Here is a 16,352-nt window from a genome sequence, read left to right on the forward strand (position 1 = left end):
GTTTGTAGATGATGAGGAGGCAAAAAAAAATAGACTGGGAACTGAAGTCCGACTCATGGGGTTGCCTAACCAATCTCTCAGACCTCTAAATCCATGCTGAGATTAACTGCTAAATGGACAAATATATATTAAATGCACACTAATCCACGCATATTATGTAGCATTTTCCATTAATCACCGGTCAGTGCTATCTTTCTTTAGAATACGGAAACAAATACAATCAGTTCAGCAAACTGTATACAGGCATACCTCAGAGATATTGCAGGTTTGGGTCCAGACCACCTCAATAAGGCAAATATCACAATAAAGTGAGTCATGTGAATTTTTTGGTATCCCAGAGCATATAAAAGTTATGTTTACACTATACTGTAGTCTATTAAGTATGAAATAGCATTATGTCTAAAAAAACAATGTACATATCTTATTTAAAAAATATTTTATGGGTAAAATATGCTAACCATCATCTGAACCTTCAGTGAGTCGTAATCTTTTTGCTGGTGGAGGATCCTATAAAAAAAAATACAATATCTGCAAAGTGCAATAAAACAAGGTATGCCAGTATTATAATACTTTTCATTTGAATAAATGACACTTGATTTACTCTAAACCAAGTGAAAGACAATCTTTTTTAAGAGTTTTTCTCATATTTTCCTCCTGAACAATCAGAATTCAATTGATTCAGATACTTACTTTGTTTACTCGATTTTGTAGGGATTGTTAGTTCTTTTGTTTCTTTCATTGATATCTTTTTCCCAGCTATTTCATTATAGATGGCTGATAGATACTCTTCAGGAAGGTCTTTACTGTCATTGATACCTCTATTCATCTTAATGTATTGTTCCTTTGTCATTTTATTTTTAACCTAGAAATGAAAAACCGTTATAATTCCTAAAAATTAATATAAAAAATTCACTTGTATTTTAAGAATTTGAATGTTCACGTAAGAGAATTCATAAATACTTTGAGGACAGGAAGTGGAAAATATTCAACAAAACATGGAATAAAATAAAAAAAGGAAGTCATATAAAATGAAGGCAATGTAGAAAGACCCATCCCAGCATATACTACTTCATCTTGCTCTGACGTGCACGTGAGTAATTTGTAATAAGAAAGCAGGGAGACTGAGACCAGCTTGGTGGCGTAGCAGTTAAGCTTGCGCACTCTGCTTCAGCAGCGCAGGGTTCGTGGGTTTGGATCTCAGGTGCGGACCAATGCACCACTTGTCAAGCAATGCTGTGGTGGCATCCCGTATAAAAAGTAGAGGAAGATGGGCACGGATGTTAGCCCAGGGCCAGTCTTCCTCAGCAAAAAGAGGAGGATTGGCAACAGATCTTAGCTCAGGGCTAATTTTCCTCACATGCATAAAAAACGAAAACAGGGAGACTGAATAATTATTTGTTTTTGCCCAAAGTTTAAGAGCTCTAGCCAGAGTCTTTAAAAAAAGACCATGACAGTTATTAGAAACATATGGTGGGGCCAGCCCAGTGGCATAGTGGTTAAGTTCACGTGCTCTGCTTCAGCGGCCTAGGGTTCACATGTTCAGATCCTGGGCATGGACCTACACACCGCTCAAGCCATGCTGTGGTGGCATCCCACATACAAAATAGAGGAAGACTGGCACAGATATTAGCACAGGGACAATCTTCCTCACCAAAAGAAAAAAAAGGAAACATATAGTATCAAGAAGATTCAAAGCTTAGTTCAGAAGAACATAAATGTGTTGCGAATGATTTAAAAGCTGATTTTAGGGCCGGCCCTGTGGCTTAGCGGTTAAGTGCGTGCGCTCCGCTACTGGCGGCCCGGGTTCGGATCCCGGGTGCGCACCGACGCACCGCTTCTCCGGCCATGCTGAGGCCGCGTCCCACATACAGCAACTAGAAGGATGTGCAACTATGACATACAACTATCTACCAGGGCTTTGGGGGAAAAATAAATAAATAAAATTAAAAAAATAAATAAATAAATAAAAAATAAAATAAAAATAAAAGCTGATTTTATATAAAAGCGGATGAAAGAATAAGACCAAAGAAAAAGACCAAAATTTATTTAAAACCAGATAACAATCTCTCTTGGACTCAGCACGGCAACTGAGTATTAGGTGATCGGGGTGAAGTATCCTTGGAACATTTTGTCTTGTTTAAGGGTACTCGGAATAGGAAAGTCCTACTACATACCTTGATAAATCGGTGGGGTACAAGTTTGCAGTCTGTAAGATGGTAGCCCTGTCACCAAACTTGAAAACTAGCACTGCCAAAATGTTTACACTTTTTATCTCCAAAAACCCAGATGGACAAAACCCAGAAGTCTTATGATGTCTCTGAAGATACATTTATTTAATTAAATACATTCCTACCTCATTCCATAAAGATTTTAAGGCAATTCCAAAATTAAGGCTCCTGTAAATTTGTAAGGTGCATAGAGTAATAATCAAGCAAGTAACCAGAAGTTTGCAAAATTAACTATAGAGAAACCAGAATGTCCAGAGGATATAATTGGGATACACACACTTATTTAGTTCAGTTTACTCTGCTAACAGATCTTTCTAGTATGTCAGAAAGGGTGGAAGGAGCACTTTTTCTACAAAAATGTAAAAACATTACCATAAAAGTTTTCAAATGTAATTTATTACTATTCAAGGGAAAAAAGCTCTAACATATTGTAACTTTAAAAACTCATCTTGAGTCTTGGCACTAAAAAAACATAAAAGAAAGAAAGCCATTTCACCTGAAGTTCTGACAAATACTAAAAAAAAACAATGACCTGGGGATACCAAAATAAAAGATCACACAAGTGCTGCCAATAAGAGGCTAAAAGAAGACTAACATCACCTGGAAATTTTGAGCATGGCATAATGTTTTAGCATCACGCTAACTGGAAACCTCTAAAGAGAAGTCTTGGTAGAAAATATGAAGTAGTAGTGAAATACATTTGTGGATCTGGGTTGGGAGGTAAGGGTGGGAGCTCCCAGGAAGTGGGAATAAGGAATATATTAATTTCAGGTACCCCCCACCCCCCAAAAAATACACTGCTCAAACAGAATAATTATGCCACAGTGGAATTCTGGAAGTAGTACAAAACGTAATCCTACTTTTCTTCTCCTGCTTATCTTTCACAAAACACACTATTCTTGACTCTTATTCTCACATGCTTAAATTAAGCTGTGCCTAGTTTTAGTGCTTAAGTCATTTAAAGCCAGTTGTTACTACTGATGAAGATTAATATACACAAAAAAATTAAATGTGTTTTAAATATATCTCCAGTTAAAAAATCACTGACTCAACATTATATATAAAAGGTAGTCTAACTATAAATATTCTAGGTGAAAAAGGAACATAAATGACTTGTAAAAATTCATCTATATTTTAACTTTCAAAACAACTAAGAATGAGAAGAATTAGTTTTAAATGATTCCTTTAAAGTTACCTCTTTTCTTTAAAAATTATGTCATTGGTTATAGTTTATATGGTCCTGAATCATAAATCATAAGGAGTCATGATTCAGGGTTCAATTTTCTAACAGGCCATTGAGCTTCACAGGAACTCATAAGCTGTTCTACAGCTGCATATCAGCACATGATGCCAGCCAGCAGTCTGAGGAGAGCATTATGACTATAAGCAGTTACCACTGCTAGATTAGGACTCAAGTACATGTTCTACAGACAGCAACTCATGCCATAAAGACAGGATACTGTTCTCAAGATAATATTCCCTAACTAGTATGTGTTCAGAAACTTTTAACAATCTGGGTACTATAAAAAACAATTAAGGGAAGTTTTAATATTCAAAATAACTTACCCAAGACTGTACACATGTATAGGAAGATATGATACAAATGCATATAAAACTGATAATTCATTTTTGGAATCAAATTCTTTAAAAATATAACAAACACAGGGAGGTAGCATACAACATAATCCTACTTTTGGTTCACACTGAAAAACCAGACAGAAAACTCTGATATGAAGATATCCAAATAAGTCATTAACTGTAGACTGCTTTTAAAAACCATGGAAAAAAGTACCATGCTAGATAATGAAAACCCTAAAAGTGAGCTGCTTTTACTACACTGCCAGTAATATGCTAAAGGCAAATTTTAAATGATTAAAATTTTAAATGATTTTTTAAAAAAGGTCTATATAAAATCAAGTAAATCCCTGGTAAATGCACAGTGGTTGAATTCTGATGTTTAAAACTAGGAATAACTCTGTATATAATCCCTCTATCATACATTTGGTATATACTTTTCATATCGACCCTGCCCTAAACATCTTAAAATACATACCAAAAAACCCTATATTGCAAAGTTTAATCTCAAACTTCAAATAAATTTTAATTTTTCCAATACTCAGATTAGTAGTAAGTATATAGTTTATTTCACATCCTAAGAATAACAGATATCAGGCTGGCCCCGTGGCTTAGCGGTTAAGTGCGTGCTCCACTACTGGCCCCCCGGGTTCGAATCCTGGGCGCGCACCAATGCACTGCTTCTCCAGCCGTGCTGAGGCTGCGTCCCACATACAGCAATTAGAAAAATGTGCAACTATGACATACAACTATCTACTGGGGCTTTGGCGGGGGCGGGGGGGGATTGGCAATAGAAAAAAAAAAAAAAGAATAACCGATATCATTAGATGCCAATCCCTAAGAAGTACTAAGAATTTCTTGCAAATAGGTTAATTTATAAAGATAACTTCCCCCAAGGATTCCAAGGCATGTGTCTAGAAACTAAGCATAAACACCTAAAAAACTTTTTTCCTAGTGGATATCAGAAATCAGTTCCTTAATATTTAAGAAGGAATTAGGAATTTTTTGAGGCAAATCAAATTTGAACACTTCCTGGATATCTGATATTTAAAAATTATTGTTAATTTTTAGGTGTAATGATATTATAGTTATGTTTAAATAGTGTATTTCTCTACCAGGGATATATATACTGAAATAAATACAGATGAAATGATACTTGGGATTTCCTTCATAATGACCTGGGGGAGAGAAAGGCTATAAATGGAACAAGATGGGCCTAAGCTGCTAACTGTGGAAGCTGCGTGATGGGTACATGAAGGATTACTATACTAATCACTCTGTTTAAGTTTGAAATGTAAAAAACAAAAGATGGTCTACATATAGTGTTTTTCCATGTTGTAATAAGTATAGGCAGAAGAACTATAAGCATATTCTTAGATTAAAATTTATCTTAAGCTTTATATAGCTGTCAACCATGAGACAGACAAATACAGATTTATTTTACAGATATTTGAAATTAGAATTACTACTGGAAATTGCATTTATAAAATGTATACTACACCAAATTACCCCAATTTGATGACTGGTTTCACTAAAGATTAAAATTTCAACTACTACTTATTGAATTCAAGAGAATTTATTTAATTTGTACTATTTACTGTAAAACTGGCTTGGAAGAAAACATACCTGTGGACTGTGAAGATCTGTGGTGAGCATAATAATTGAGTAAGCCAAAACATAGGCAGTATCTGCACTAGCAAAAAGAGTTTGTCTGGAAAAATAAATGTATCATGTTATAAACTTTTATTGTTTCACAGTTTCATTTAAATAAATCCCTCAAAACCCAGAGCATTTTTAATTTTCTCTTTCAGAATCCATGTTCTATCTCATATTACCATTTTTTATGGAATTGTCTTATCACTTGCAGACCACAGACAATTTAAGTTCCCTGGGGGAAGGGGATTATGAATCTCTCGATGCTTCCTAGCACAGTGTCTTGGATATAGTTAGCAAACAGTAAGTACTTGAATTTCAACCATGCTTACCCTTGGTTGCATTCCAGGTATCTTGCAGCAAATTTTTCCATCAATCGATCAATTTTTTGAGCTTCCCCTGGAAGACGGAATCCTTCCAGAAACATACGAAGGGCTGAAACGAAGTCCTTTCCTGAAAAGTCATGTTGGTCCACATATGCATACATGACTTCTTTGTTAAATTTATCATTATCTCCCAGGAACTCACCCACTTGAGTCTAAACAACAAAAGACAGAAACTGATATACTAATGAAATGTTACATTTGCCACACAGCAATTTAAAAAGCAGAAAAATCCATAAGATCCAGAGGTTTTGACTATAGGGTTAACTATTTCAAACATGAAGCTAAAAGTTAAACATATTAAATGTGTTAAAAAAAATCAAGATAGCCTTTTGAGTTTAGAAAATTACAAATCAAAATTCAGAATGCCTAGGTTATTCTTTAAGTTTTACTTACATACTTAGGAGGACATTTTAAAGGAGAAATAACATGTATCATTATTAACTTAAAAACAAATTTTACAGAAAAGAATGAAATAAAATGGTATTCTTACAGAGTCTAATCTTTCCTCTTGATGTAAGAATTGGGCAATATCCTCAGGTGTAGTGCCAAGCATCCCTTGTTCTTGGAGGTACTGTATTCCTCTCTTTGGTTTCTTATTAAATCTAGATGAGGTTAATGATATAGGAACATTAGAAATAGAAAACCATTTGTATTCTCTGATAAGATTTTAAACTACAGTAAATTAATTTTCTAATAGCACTTAGAAAACAGGAGTTTATTTAATATAATCAATGCATGAATATACGAAAAATGTGTATTATGCAAAGTTTATTTTTTTCTTCTTAGAGTCTCAAATGGAAGGCAATCTTTATCATTGATATGGATCATTTCACGGACTATTTGAGATAATGCCACGGAGTAGATAAATTTTGAGTAAGAATATGAATACTAAAAATTTCATACTTAATCTATATATTCTCGTTAATGCTCAAGTAATCTTGGCTCATTCTATATACATCCATTGATTAATTCTAAGTTTCCTGCTTTTAAAGTACAGAACTTGAATTTTGGTGACTGTTTTAACCACCATCTGACAGCATTATTTCCTTTATAAAAACATCTCTAGGGGCCGGCTCGGTGGCGCAAGCGGTTAAGTGCGTGCGCTCCGCTGAGGCGGACCCGGGTTCACCGGTTCGGATCCCGGGCGTGCACCGACGCACCACCTTGCAAGCCATGCTGTGGCGGCGTCCCATATAAAGTGGAGGAAGACTGGCATGGATGTTAGCCCAGGGCCAGTCTTCCTCAGCAGAAAGAGGAGGATTGGCAGATGTTAGCTCAGGGCCAATCTTCCTCACACACACACAAAACATCTCTAGATATCCAACATTCTCAAAATGAAGTCCAAACTGATAGACTGACAGACAAAATGTTTCTCAATATAGCTCCAGTTTATCTCTCAAGCCCTCTCTCTCATCTACTCCCACATATCCTATCTCATTCCCTAAACATAGCACATTTGCAGAGTCTATTTCCTCTGCATGCCCTCTATCTGCTCCATTCACTGGGGAACTCTCCTTCATGCCTCAAGATTCAATTCAAATGTCACCTCTTTGTTTCCAAATCATTTACTTTCTACTTTTATTGTACCAAGAATTACCTTGGTATTTCATCACCCATCACCTGGATATTGCAAGAGTTCTTAAATGGTTTCCCTATTTCTTGTTTCGCTTACATTCTAATCCATCCTTCAGGCTGCTGGCAAACTCATCTTTCCAAAACAGAAATCTAATGATGCTGCTCCTCTGCTTAAAATCCTTCAGTAGGATGCCAATGCTAACAGGAAAAAGACAAAAACTCCTTCACATGGAGAATAAGGCCTTCTGTAATCTGGACCCAACTCAATGCTCTCATCTCACCCCCTGCTATTAACCCTCCACTCTGCCCCTGGCATGCTGAACAACAGTCCTCAAATGTTCTCCCTTTCCTCTGTGCTGCTGCACATATCATTCTCTTTGTCTGAAATGTCCTTCCCTGTTCTGTCTTCCTAATTATTCCCCTGTCAAGTTCTAACTCAATCATCACCACATACATAAATTAAAATAAAACATTTTTCACTGAGATAAACACAATCCCTGCTCTCTAAAGCTCTCATTCTAATTGAAGAAACAAGATTTATAAAAACTATAGTAGTAAAAATGCAACAAATTAATGTATTCACAAGGTAAGAAGACAGCACAGCAGAGGACATGACTAATTAATAGAGATGGTCATGATATATTTCCTGGGGAAGGTGACTGTAGAACTAAGCTTTGAAGAATGATTATATCTTTTATAAACAGTAAGAAAAAACATTCCAGACAGCAAGGTACAGGTCATACTAATAAATGAAAACATAAAACAGCATGATATTACAATAAATAGCTCTGCATTGTTAGAACAACAAGGTGAGATAAAGAAGTGGCTGGTGATGAAGCTTAGGGGTCCAGCAGATCCAGATCACGAAGGGTATTATATGCTATTAAAAGAAGCTGTGGCTTTATTCTCCAAAAGCAAGGAGAGGGAGAAATAGAAGCAGACTTTCATTCAAGAAAGATGATCCTAGCTAAGTGTGAGAAAAGACTAGTGAATAACTAAGACCAAAGAAAGGTAAACCAGTTAAAAGATTATACTAATCCTGGCAAGAAATGGTGATGGTTTGACTTGAGAGAACTGTGGGAGACAGACAGAAGAGAATAAATTGCAGTTATTTAGGAAATAGAACCAATAGGATTTAGTGACCGATTAGATCCAAGGGGAAAAGCTAAGGTAACTCCCAGTATTCTAGCTTATAATTTTAGTAGCATGTTGGGGTTACCAGCCTAAATAGGAAATACAGAAACAACACAATTTTCTGTTTCTTTTGTTTTTGGTAGGACTACTAGGGAGTTGACTGTGAAGAGAACGAAGACTGATAAATTTGGTTATCGACACACTGAGTGTGAGAAGCTTTGAAATATCCAGCAGAGATGTCCAACAGGCAATTACAGATATGAGTCTGGACTTCAGTAGAGGCATTTAAGTTAAAAACAACACTTGTGAGATGTGAGATGTTAGCCCATAGATAGTAGCTGAAGTCATGAAAAAGAACATGACCATCTAAGAGAAGTTACAAAGTAAGCAAAGAAAAGGGCTAAGGGACAGAACTCTGGAGACCCTGGCAGAACGCTGCCAAGATGCATGCATTAGATAAAGAGCCCATATCAAGACTGACACGCATGGACAGAACGGGACAGGACAGTGGTGTCATGAAAGAACAGCCGTGGAAGAGTATACTGGGAGCACAGCAACATGAAAGCATTCTCATGAAAGTATGAAGCAGAAAGCAGTCTAGTGTCTAAAAGAAGGACTGGAGGCTAGGGAGACCACCACTTTGGAGGTATGTAACGACTCCCTCTCATTCCTAAGTACTTCAAAATAGAGTTATCAACACTCTATTCTGGACTTCACACAGTACTACAGTCATGTGCTGCATACCATTTCAGTTGACAATGGACCGCATATACAACAGTGGTTCCAGAAGACTAGTACCATATAGCCTAGGTGTGTAGCAGGCTATGCCACCTAGGTTTGTGTAAGTACACTTTATGATGTTCGCATGACGACACATTTCTCAGGACACGTCCCCGTTGTTAAGTGGCGCATGATTCTATTTTAAAAAAATATTTTGCCCATATTTAGACTGTAATCCTGACTACAAGGACCAGTGCCTTCATGGTTCTTGGCACACAGTCCCAAGTACCAAATACGTGTGTTTGCCGAGTGACAGCAGAATTTCGATACGAATATCCGTTTACACATAATTGACCTTGAGACCCTCAGAAGCAAAGGCTGTTTCATTCACCAGGTTTCCCTAGGACCTTGCATAATGTCTAGAACAGATGGGACTTTGATAAATATTGACTGAAAAATTAGAATGAATGAAGCATCAATGGTGATTTCCTGAGGCAATTCTGCAAGATTTTATAATTTTATGACAAAGAATATGTGTACATTTTGTCAAAAAAAATTTTTTTCTAGTAACACTGAAAAAAAGGGTACTTGAACATTCACCAAAAGGCACTGCTTAAGATTCAGGAAGAAATGCTTTATAGCAAAAGTAGCAAACCAAGTAAACATATAAGAGAATTTTTAACCATTTACAGTGCTAGATTCATGGAGAAAGGCCAGCAAATTCATTTTTCCTTATAGCATCTCTCTGAAAGAAGAGATGAGTGATAAGAGGAAGGAAAGCAGCATGTTAGTATTTAGACAGGAAATAGTCTAGGAGCAGGCTGACATCACATAGCTTAGTGGGAAAACTGATTTCACAAGATCAGGGACTGGTAGAGTAGCCAGGTTGGAAAAGGACGTTATCACCTTATCAACATATAAAAATGAAATCAATACCAACGGCTCAAGAACAAGAGCAGCACATTTGTAACCCAACTGGAGAAAATATAAAACCTACAAACGAGCAATGCTAACTATCAGAAGTTTCACACTGTAAATTTTTTGAGCTGTCACCTGCTTAGGAAATATAATGGGGGATTTTACAATGGAGTTAAATGAACAATGCAAAACTACACCAAAGATGTTCATCAACAGCATATAAAATATGGTGGAAAATTAATTTAATGTGCATTACAAGCGTATGTTTGGGCTAGACTGCAATGAACAAGGGAGCTGAATAAGGAGCCACTACCAGTTTTGGATCCAGGAGAACTAAGCCCCATTTTACTCATTGAACGGTGGTAATAGGAAGGGAATAAAATTAATCCAAAGAGGTAGAGAAAACCAGGGCAAGGGTGGCACAGCACTGGCAGAGGGATATTCAATAACATTTCTCCTTAAAATCAGACACTCACAAATCTATCCCTTGCTCTATTATTTCTTTTTGTTGCTTTAGGACCTCGAATTGTTCTGGATTATCAGTGCCAGACATCTGTGTACTGTAGCTGCCTATTCCTGATGATGATGTTGATTCCAGAGAATTTAAACTTCCATATCTGTTTATTGTCTCAGGGTGTCTGATTTCACTCGTCTCTTGCTCTGAGGGTTTTTCCTGACCTGTAGGCAGAAAAACTGATACAGTACATTATTCCGTAAAAGCAAAATAAGTAAAAGGTATAGAAAATTCTTGAATAAAGCAAGATATTTCAATGTTGTTTAGATATCTACTTAATACAAATAAAATATTAGGTGCCATAATAGACAATATACTTTGATATTGAAACACTGCAATTAGTATATGTATAATTTATACCATTTAAAGTTGTTCTTTTGGCAGCTGCAGTGCTGAGTATCCACTAGGTTTCTGCTCTCAGCTCATGCCCCATAAGAGCAGTCTTCCCTCAAAGAACTCTTGACTAAGATAACACCAGGGTAGCCCTGCAGTTATGAGCTGTTCTCCAAGTAAGGGTAAATGTCAAACATAGATGAACAATTCAATCTTTTTAAAACATACAGGCTTTTATATTTTTCTTCTATAACAATCCTTTAAGTAAGTTGCATAAGTTGCGTAAGTTGCTTTACTTGAATATGATATTCAAAACATTTCTAGGAAGATTTAGAAAAAAGAAGTTTGGATAATGAAGCTGAGAAATTCATAATTTTAACGTTCATTATTTAATTCCTACAGGATGCTTCTTCATCAGCTAAATGAATAAAGACGTCATGAACCTGGCTTAATGGCATCTGCAACTATCCTCCAAAGTATCATTTATTTAAAAAGACAAGGAGTTATAACTCAAAATGTCACCTTACCAAGAGTTGTCTGAGAGTTGGGATTCACATACTGATCCTTACTCCATTCAACCATACACTTCAAAATCGACACTAAGCATTCTAAACCTTTTTTCCTCAGGCTCAATTCCTACAAAATTATTCACAAAAAGAATAAAAACAAAAAGATCTTTTAAGAAAAACGCATAGCTCTTCCTTGGCAAAGTTTAAATTTGAAAATGTTTTTAAGGTTCTTACCTGAACATTACTCATACCAAGTTCTTGACTGCCCCGTCCTTGAGCAATTTTTGATAGATCATTTACCAGTCTTTCAAATATATTTGCCGCATTTAAGTCACAGTCATAGTTTACATAAATATCCACTACACTCTGAGCATCTGTAATAATACAATATATTAATTTTAACAAAAGGCATCTAGTGTATGACTATATTTGGTCTTTTAAATATCTCATAATAACAAAGAGATAATAAAGAAAGAATTTTAAATACCTGCACAAATCCTTGTCAATGTCTGAATAACCATCCATTTGTGGTCAAATGAGCTGGTAGAAGTTTCCAAAATGTACAGGAAAATTTCTTTAAAGAACACCTATGATTAGGGGAAAACTTCTGTTTAAAATATTATTTATAACTCATATATGTGATCACTTTTTAAATATCCCAAAGCTGTATAGCAAAGATTACGACCAGGCTCCTCCGGAGTTCAGTTCCTCTTGGGTTCCATCTCTGAAAAGTCAGGACTAAAGTAACCTGGGTGGCTGATGTAAGCGACCCCTGCAGTGGGAGCACCACACTTCACATCGCTGTGTTTTGTTTGCCATCACACAGCCACTACAAAAGAAATCTGCAAACATTTGGAGTTCTCTCTGGGTGATAATTTCTTGACTAATAAAACTCATACTTCATTTTTTAACTCCCTAAAAGAGAAGAAAATATACTCTTTTCATCTGTTACATTTTTCAGATATTATAGTACTGGGCAAGGCTAGCTGTTCCTAGATTAAAAAGTAACTGATGTTGTAATCCACACAATAAGGATCTAATTCTCATATACTGCTATATTTTTATAATTACTCCTACAAGTGGAAATCTCTGTTGTCTGAAAACTATAAACTATCACTATTCTTTACAGTAAATAATGTCAAGCACAAAAGAGTTAATTAACCTAACGAAATAAAGTTCAATTTAAGAGCTAAGTATTTTCAGATGCAAATTTATTTTGGACAAGTGACTGTGACTTTAGAAGGGAATGACTGAAAACAAAACCAAAACCAACATATAAACATTTATGGAATATATCTACTATGAATCTAGAAATTCATGTAAGATGACTAATATCGTCTCACCCCAAATCACATAAGGTACCCTTGTAATAGGCCTTTCTCTCACAAAATTCAAAATATTTCTATTACTTGCTTAATGTAAGTATTTCCTGTAAGACTATAAGCTCTAAGAGGGAAGGGATCAGGTCTTTCTTGCTAAGAACAGTGTCCACACTACATAGCATACAGCAGGCATTCAATAAATATTTATGGCCACAGTTCCCAAACACTACACCAAAGCACCCCAGAATGCTGCAGCAAACTCAGAGGGATGCCATGAGAATTTCTGAGGGAAAATTCAGAGGGAAATACATCTGTTAGACTCTTTGCAAGATCGTTCACTTTCAACATTAGATCAATTAGATCACACTATATTTCATTCAACCACATCATCATTTTTGCAAACCTGGGTTTTAGTTGCTATGATAAAAAACATACTACATGAAAATCAATGAACAATGGGAAATGAGAGTGGTGGTGTCCAAACTGATTCCAAAGTCTAAAACATTGTGCAGTGTCCAACAGGAACACACATTCTAACAGTCAGTAACTGTGACTATTTAAGAATAAAATGAGGAGTGACGTCAGCATCATGGCAGAGTCAGTTGTTCCCTTCGCCTCTACCCTCTAAATTACAAGATCCATAAACAAACAGAGGATTCCCTACACAGCACAAAAGGACGCCTGAGAGATCCATGCAGCCATACATCTGAGGGTGGGTGGACTAGATTCTTGGGAAGCAGTAGAACTAGGGAACCAGCCACCTCCCCCTCCATGGTGGCAGCGATCCAGGATGTGGATCCTCACGCAGTGGCCAGCACAACTGCGAGTGGAGGTGGGGGCAGCCCAGCATGCATGCGAATGCCTGCAGAGCAGCAGTAGCATGGCCCACCGGAGCGCCCAGCAAGCCACAGCAGTACCACCCACGTGAACGTGTCCCATGAGTGGCAACAACCCAGCCCATGTGAACACAAAGCAGCCTAACTGGCACAACTACGAGCAGATGGGGCGGTAAGAGAGAAAACAGCCCCCGCCCACCCCCAGTGGTGGCAGATGGAATCTGCGACCAGAAGCATCAGGACCCGTGGCAAAAGTGGTGACTCAGCCCTCAGTGGCAGCAACCCCGATACCAGCTCTGCCAGCAACAGAGGCTGCATACATGTCCCTGGGTCCCCAGGCCCCCACCAGCAACAGTGACACCTGTGAACCCAGCACCACTGGCAGCAGTGCAACCAGCACCCCAAGAGAACCCAAGAAGAGCAGCTAAGGTGGTGCATGGGGCAGCAGCATCCGAGTCCACAAAGAGCCAGTGGAGGAACATGAAACCCAGGTGACCAGAACCAAAGTAACCAAAGCCATACTCAAATAAGAAAGGTGGTTACTACCACAAACACACTGGCAGAGGATCAATTCATCAAACAACATAAAGAACTACAGCAACGTGGCAGAACAGAAGGAAAATGACAACTCTCCAGAGACAAAACCTGAAGTCACAGAAGATTACAATTTAACTGACAGAGAATTCAAAATAGCTGTCATAAAGCAATTCAACGAGTTACAAGAAAACTCAGACAGTTCACTGAGCTCAGAAATAAAATTAATGAACAGAAGGAATACTTCACCAAAAAGAATGAAGCTCTAAAAGGAAACAAACAAACAAACAAATTGTGGATATGAAGAACACAATTAATGAGATAAAAAAATAATGCAGCAGGCATAAAAAATAGAGGGCTGTTTTTTCAGACCTTATGGGTGAGAGAATTAGTGAGAGAGAAGATAGAAACAAAGAAATGATTCAGGTGGAGGAAGAGAGAGAACTAAGATTTTTAAAAAATGAAGAAATTCTTTGAGAAATATCTGACTCAACTAGGAAAAGTAACATAAATATTATAGGTATCCCAGAAGGAGAAGTGAGAGAGAAAGGAGCAAGGAGCCTGTTCAAAGAAATAATGGCAGAGAACTTCCCAAACCTGGGGAAGAAAATGGACATACAAGTACATGAACACAACAGAACTCCTAATTACATCAATGAAAAAGACCTTCTCCAAGGCATACAATATTAAAACTGTCAAAAGTCAATGACACAGAAAAAACATTAATGGCAGCAAGAGAGAAGAAAACAACCTACAAAGGAACCTCCATCAGGCTTTCAGTGAAAATCTCAGCAGAAATCTTACAGGCTAGGAGAGAATGTAATGATATATTCAAAATACTGAAAAGACAAAGACTATCAGCCAAGCATATTTTATCTAGTGAAATTATCCTTCAGATACGACAAAAAAATAAAAGGTTTCCCAGATAAACAAAAGCTGAAAGAGTTCACTGCCACTAGACTTGTCTTACAAGAAACAATGAAGGGAGCCCTCCTACCTGAAACAAAAAGGCAAAGGTTTACAAAGCTTTGAGCAAAAAGACAAAAAGACAAAATCAGAAAATTGCAGCTCTCTATCAGAATAGGTTAGCAAACACTTAAGTATAACATAAAAGATAAAAGGAAAGACAGCACAGAAAATAACGATAAACGTTTCAATTTAGTTACTAACTCACAACACAAAAAAGAATAATTTGTGACAACAAAAACATGGAAGGGGGAGAGGAGAGGGATGGAACCGGCTTAGGCTAACAGAGACAAGAAGGCTATCAGCAGAAAAAGGACTATGTCATCTACGAGATCTTTTATACAAACCTCATGGTAACCACAAAACAAAAACTCAGAGCAGAGTCACAAACCATAAATAAAGAGAATATTAAGAAAACCATCACAGAAAACCACCAAACTGAAGTGACAGTCAGAAATGCAAGGGAAAAGAAAGAAGCATAATACAGAACAACCAGAAAACAAAAGATAACATGGCAGTATTAAGCCCTCATATATCAGTAATCACTCTAAATGTAAATGGACTGAATTCACCAATCAAAAGACAGAGAGTGGCTGGATAGATTAAAAAACAAGACCCAATAATATGCTGCCTCCAGGAAACACACCTGAGCTCTAAAGACAAACACAGGCTCAGAGTGAAGGGATGGAAGATGATACTCCAAGCAAATGGCAAGCAAAAGAAAGCAGGTGGAGCCATACCTATATCAGACAGATCACACTTCAAGATACAAAAGATAATAAGAGACAAAGACAGGCATTATATAATGATAAAAGGGACATTCCACCAAGAAGACATACTAGTTATTAATATATATGTACCAAACACAGGAGCACCAAAGCACATAAAGCAACTATTAACAGATCTGAAAGGAGAAATCCAAAGCAACACAATAGCAGGGAACCTTAACACCCCACTTACGTCAATGTATAGATCGTCCAGGCAGAAAGTCAACAAGAAAACAGTGGACTTAAATGAAACACTAGACCAGACGGACTTAATAGATATATAGACTATTCCATCTCAAGAAAGCAGAATACACATTCTTCTCAAGTGCACATGTAACATTCTCAAAGACAGACTATATCTTGGGAAACAAAGCAAGTCTCA

General features: G+C 37.0%; 1 protein-coding gene across 2 annotated transcripts in view; it reads right to left on the bottom strand.

Moving 5' to 3' along the window:
- ARFGEF1 (ADP ribosylation factor guanine nucleotide exchange factor 1) overlaps nt 1–16,352 on the bottom strand; it is a 151,630-nt gene that overhangs the window by 48,302 nt on the left and 86,976 nt on the right. Inside the window, exons 11-18 of one of the 2 annotated variants that reach the window (XM_058528826.1) lie at nt 12,033–12,132; nt 11,780–11,919; nt 11,564–11,672; nt 10,666–10,867; nt 6,333–6,444; nt 5,789–5,994; nt 5,430–5,514; nt 691–862 (exon numbers count right to left, since the gene is read on the bottom strand). In XM_058528826.1, the coding sequence (XP_058384809.1) occupies nt 691–862; nt 5,430–5,514; nt 5,789–5,994; nt 6,333–6,444; nt 10,666–10,867; nt 11,564–11,672; nt 11,780–11,919; nt 12,033–12,132 (1,126 nt within the window). Of the gene's footprint in view, nt 1–690; nt 863–5,429; nt 5,515–5,788; nt 5,995–6,332; nt 6,445–10,665; nt 10,883–11,563; nt 11,673–11,779; nt 11,920–12,032; nt 12,133–16,352 lie in introns of both variants that reach the window. The other variant, XM_058528825.1, reaches the window with a different exon arrangement.

The sequence above is a fragment of the Diceros bicornis genome, chromosome 33, assembly GCF_020826845.1.
Source record: "Diceros bicornis minor isolate mBicDic1 chromosome 33, mDicBic1.mat.cur, whole genome shotgun sequence".
NCBI lineage: Eukaryota > Metazoa > Chordata > Mammalia > Perissodactyla > Rhinocerotidae > Diceros > Diceros bicornis.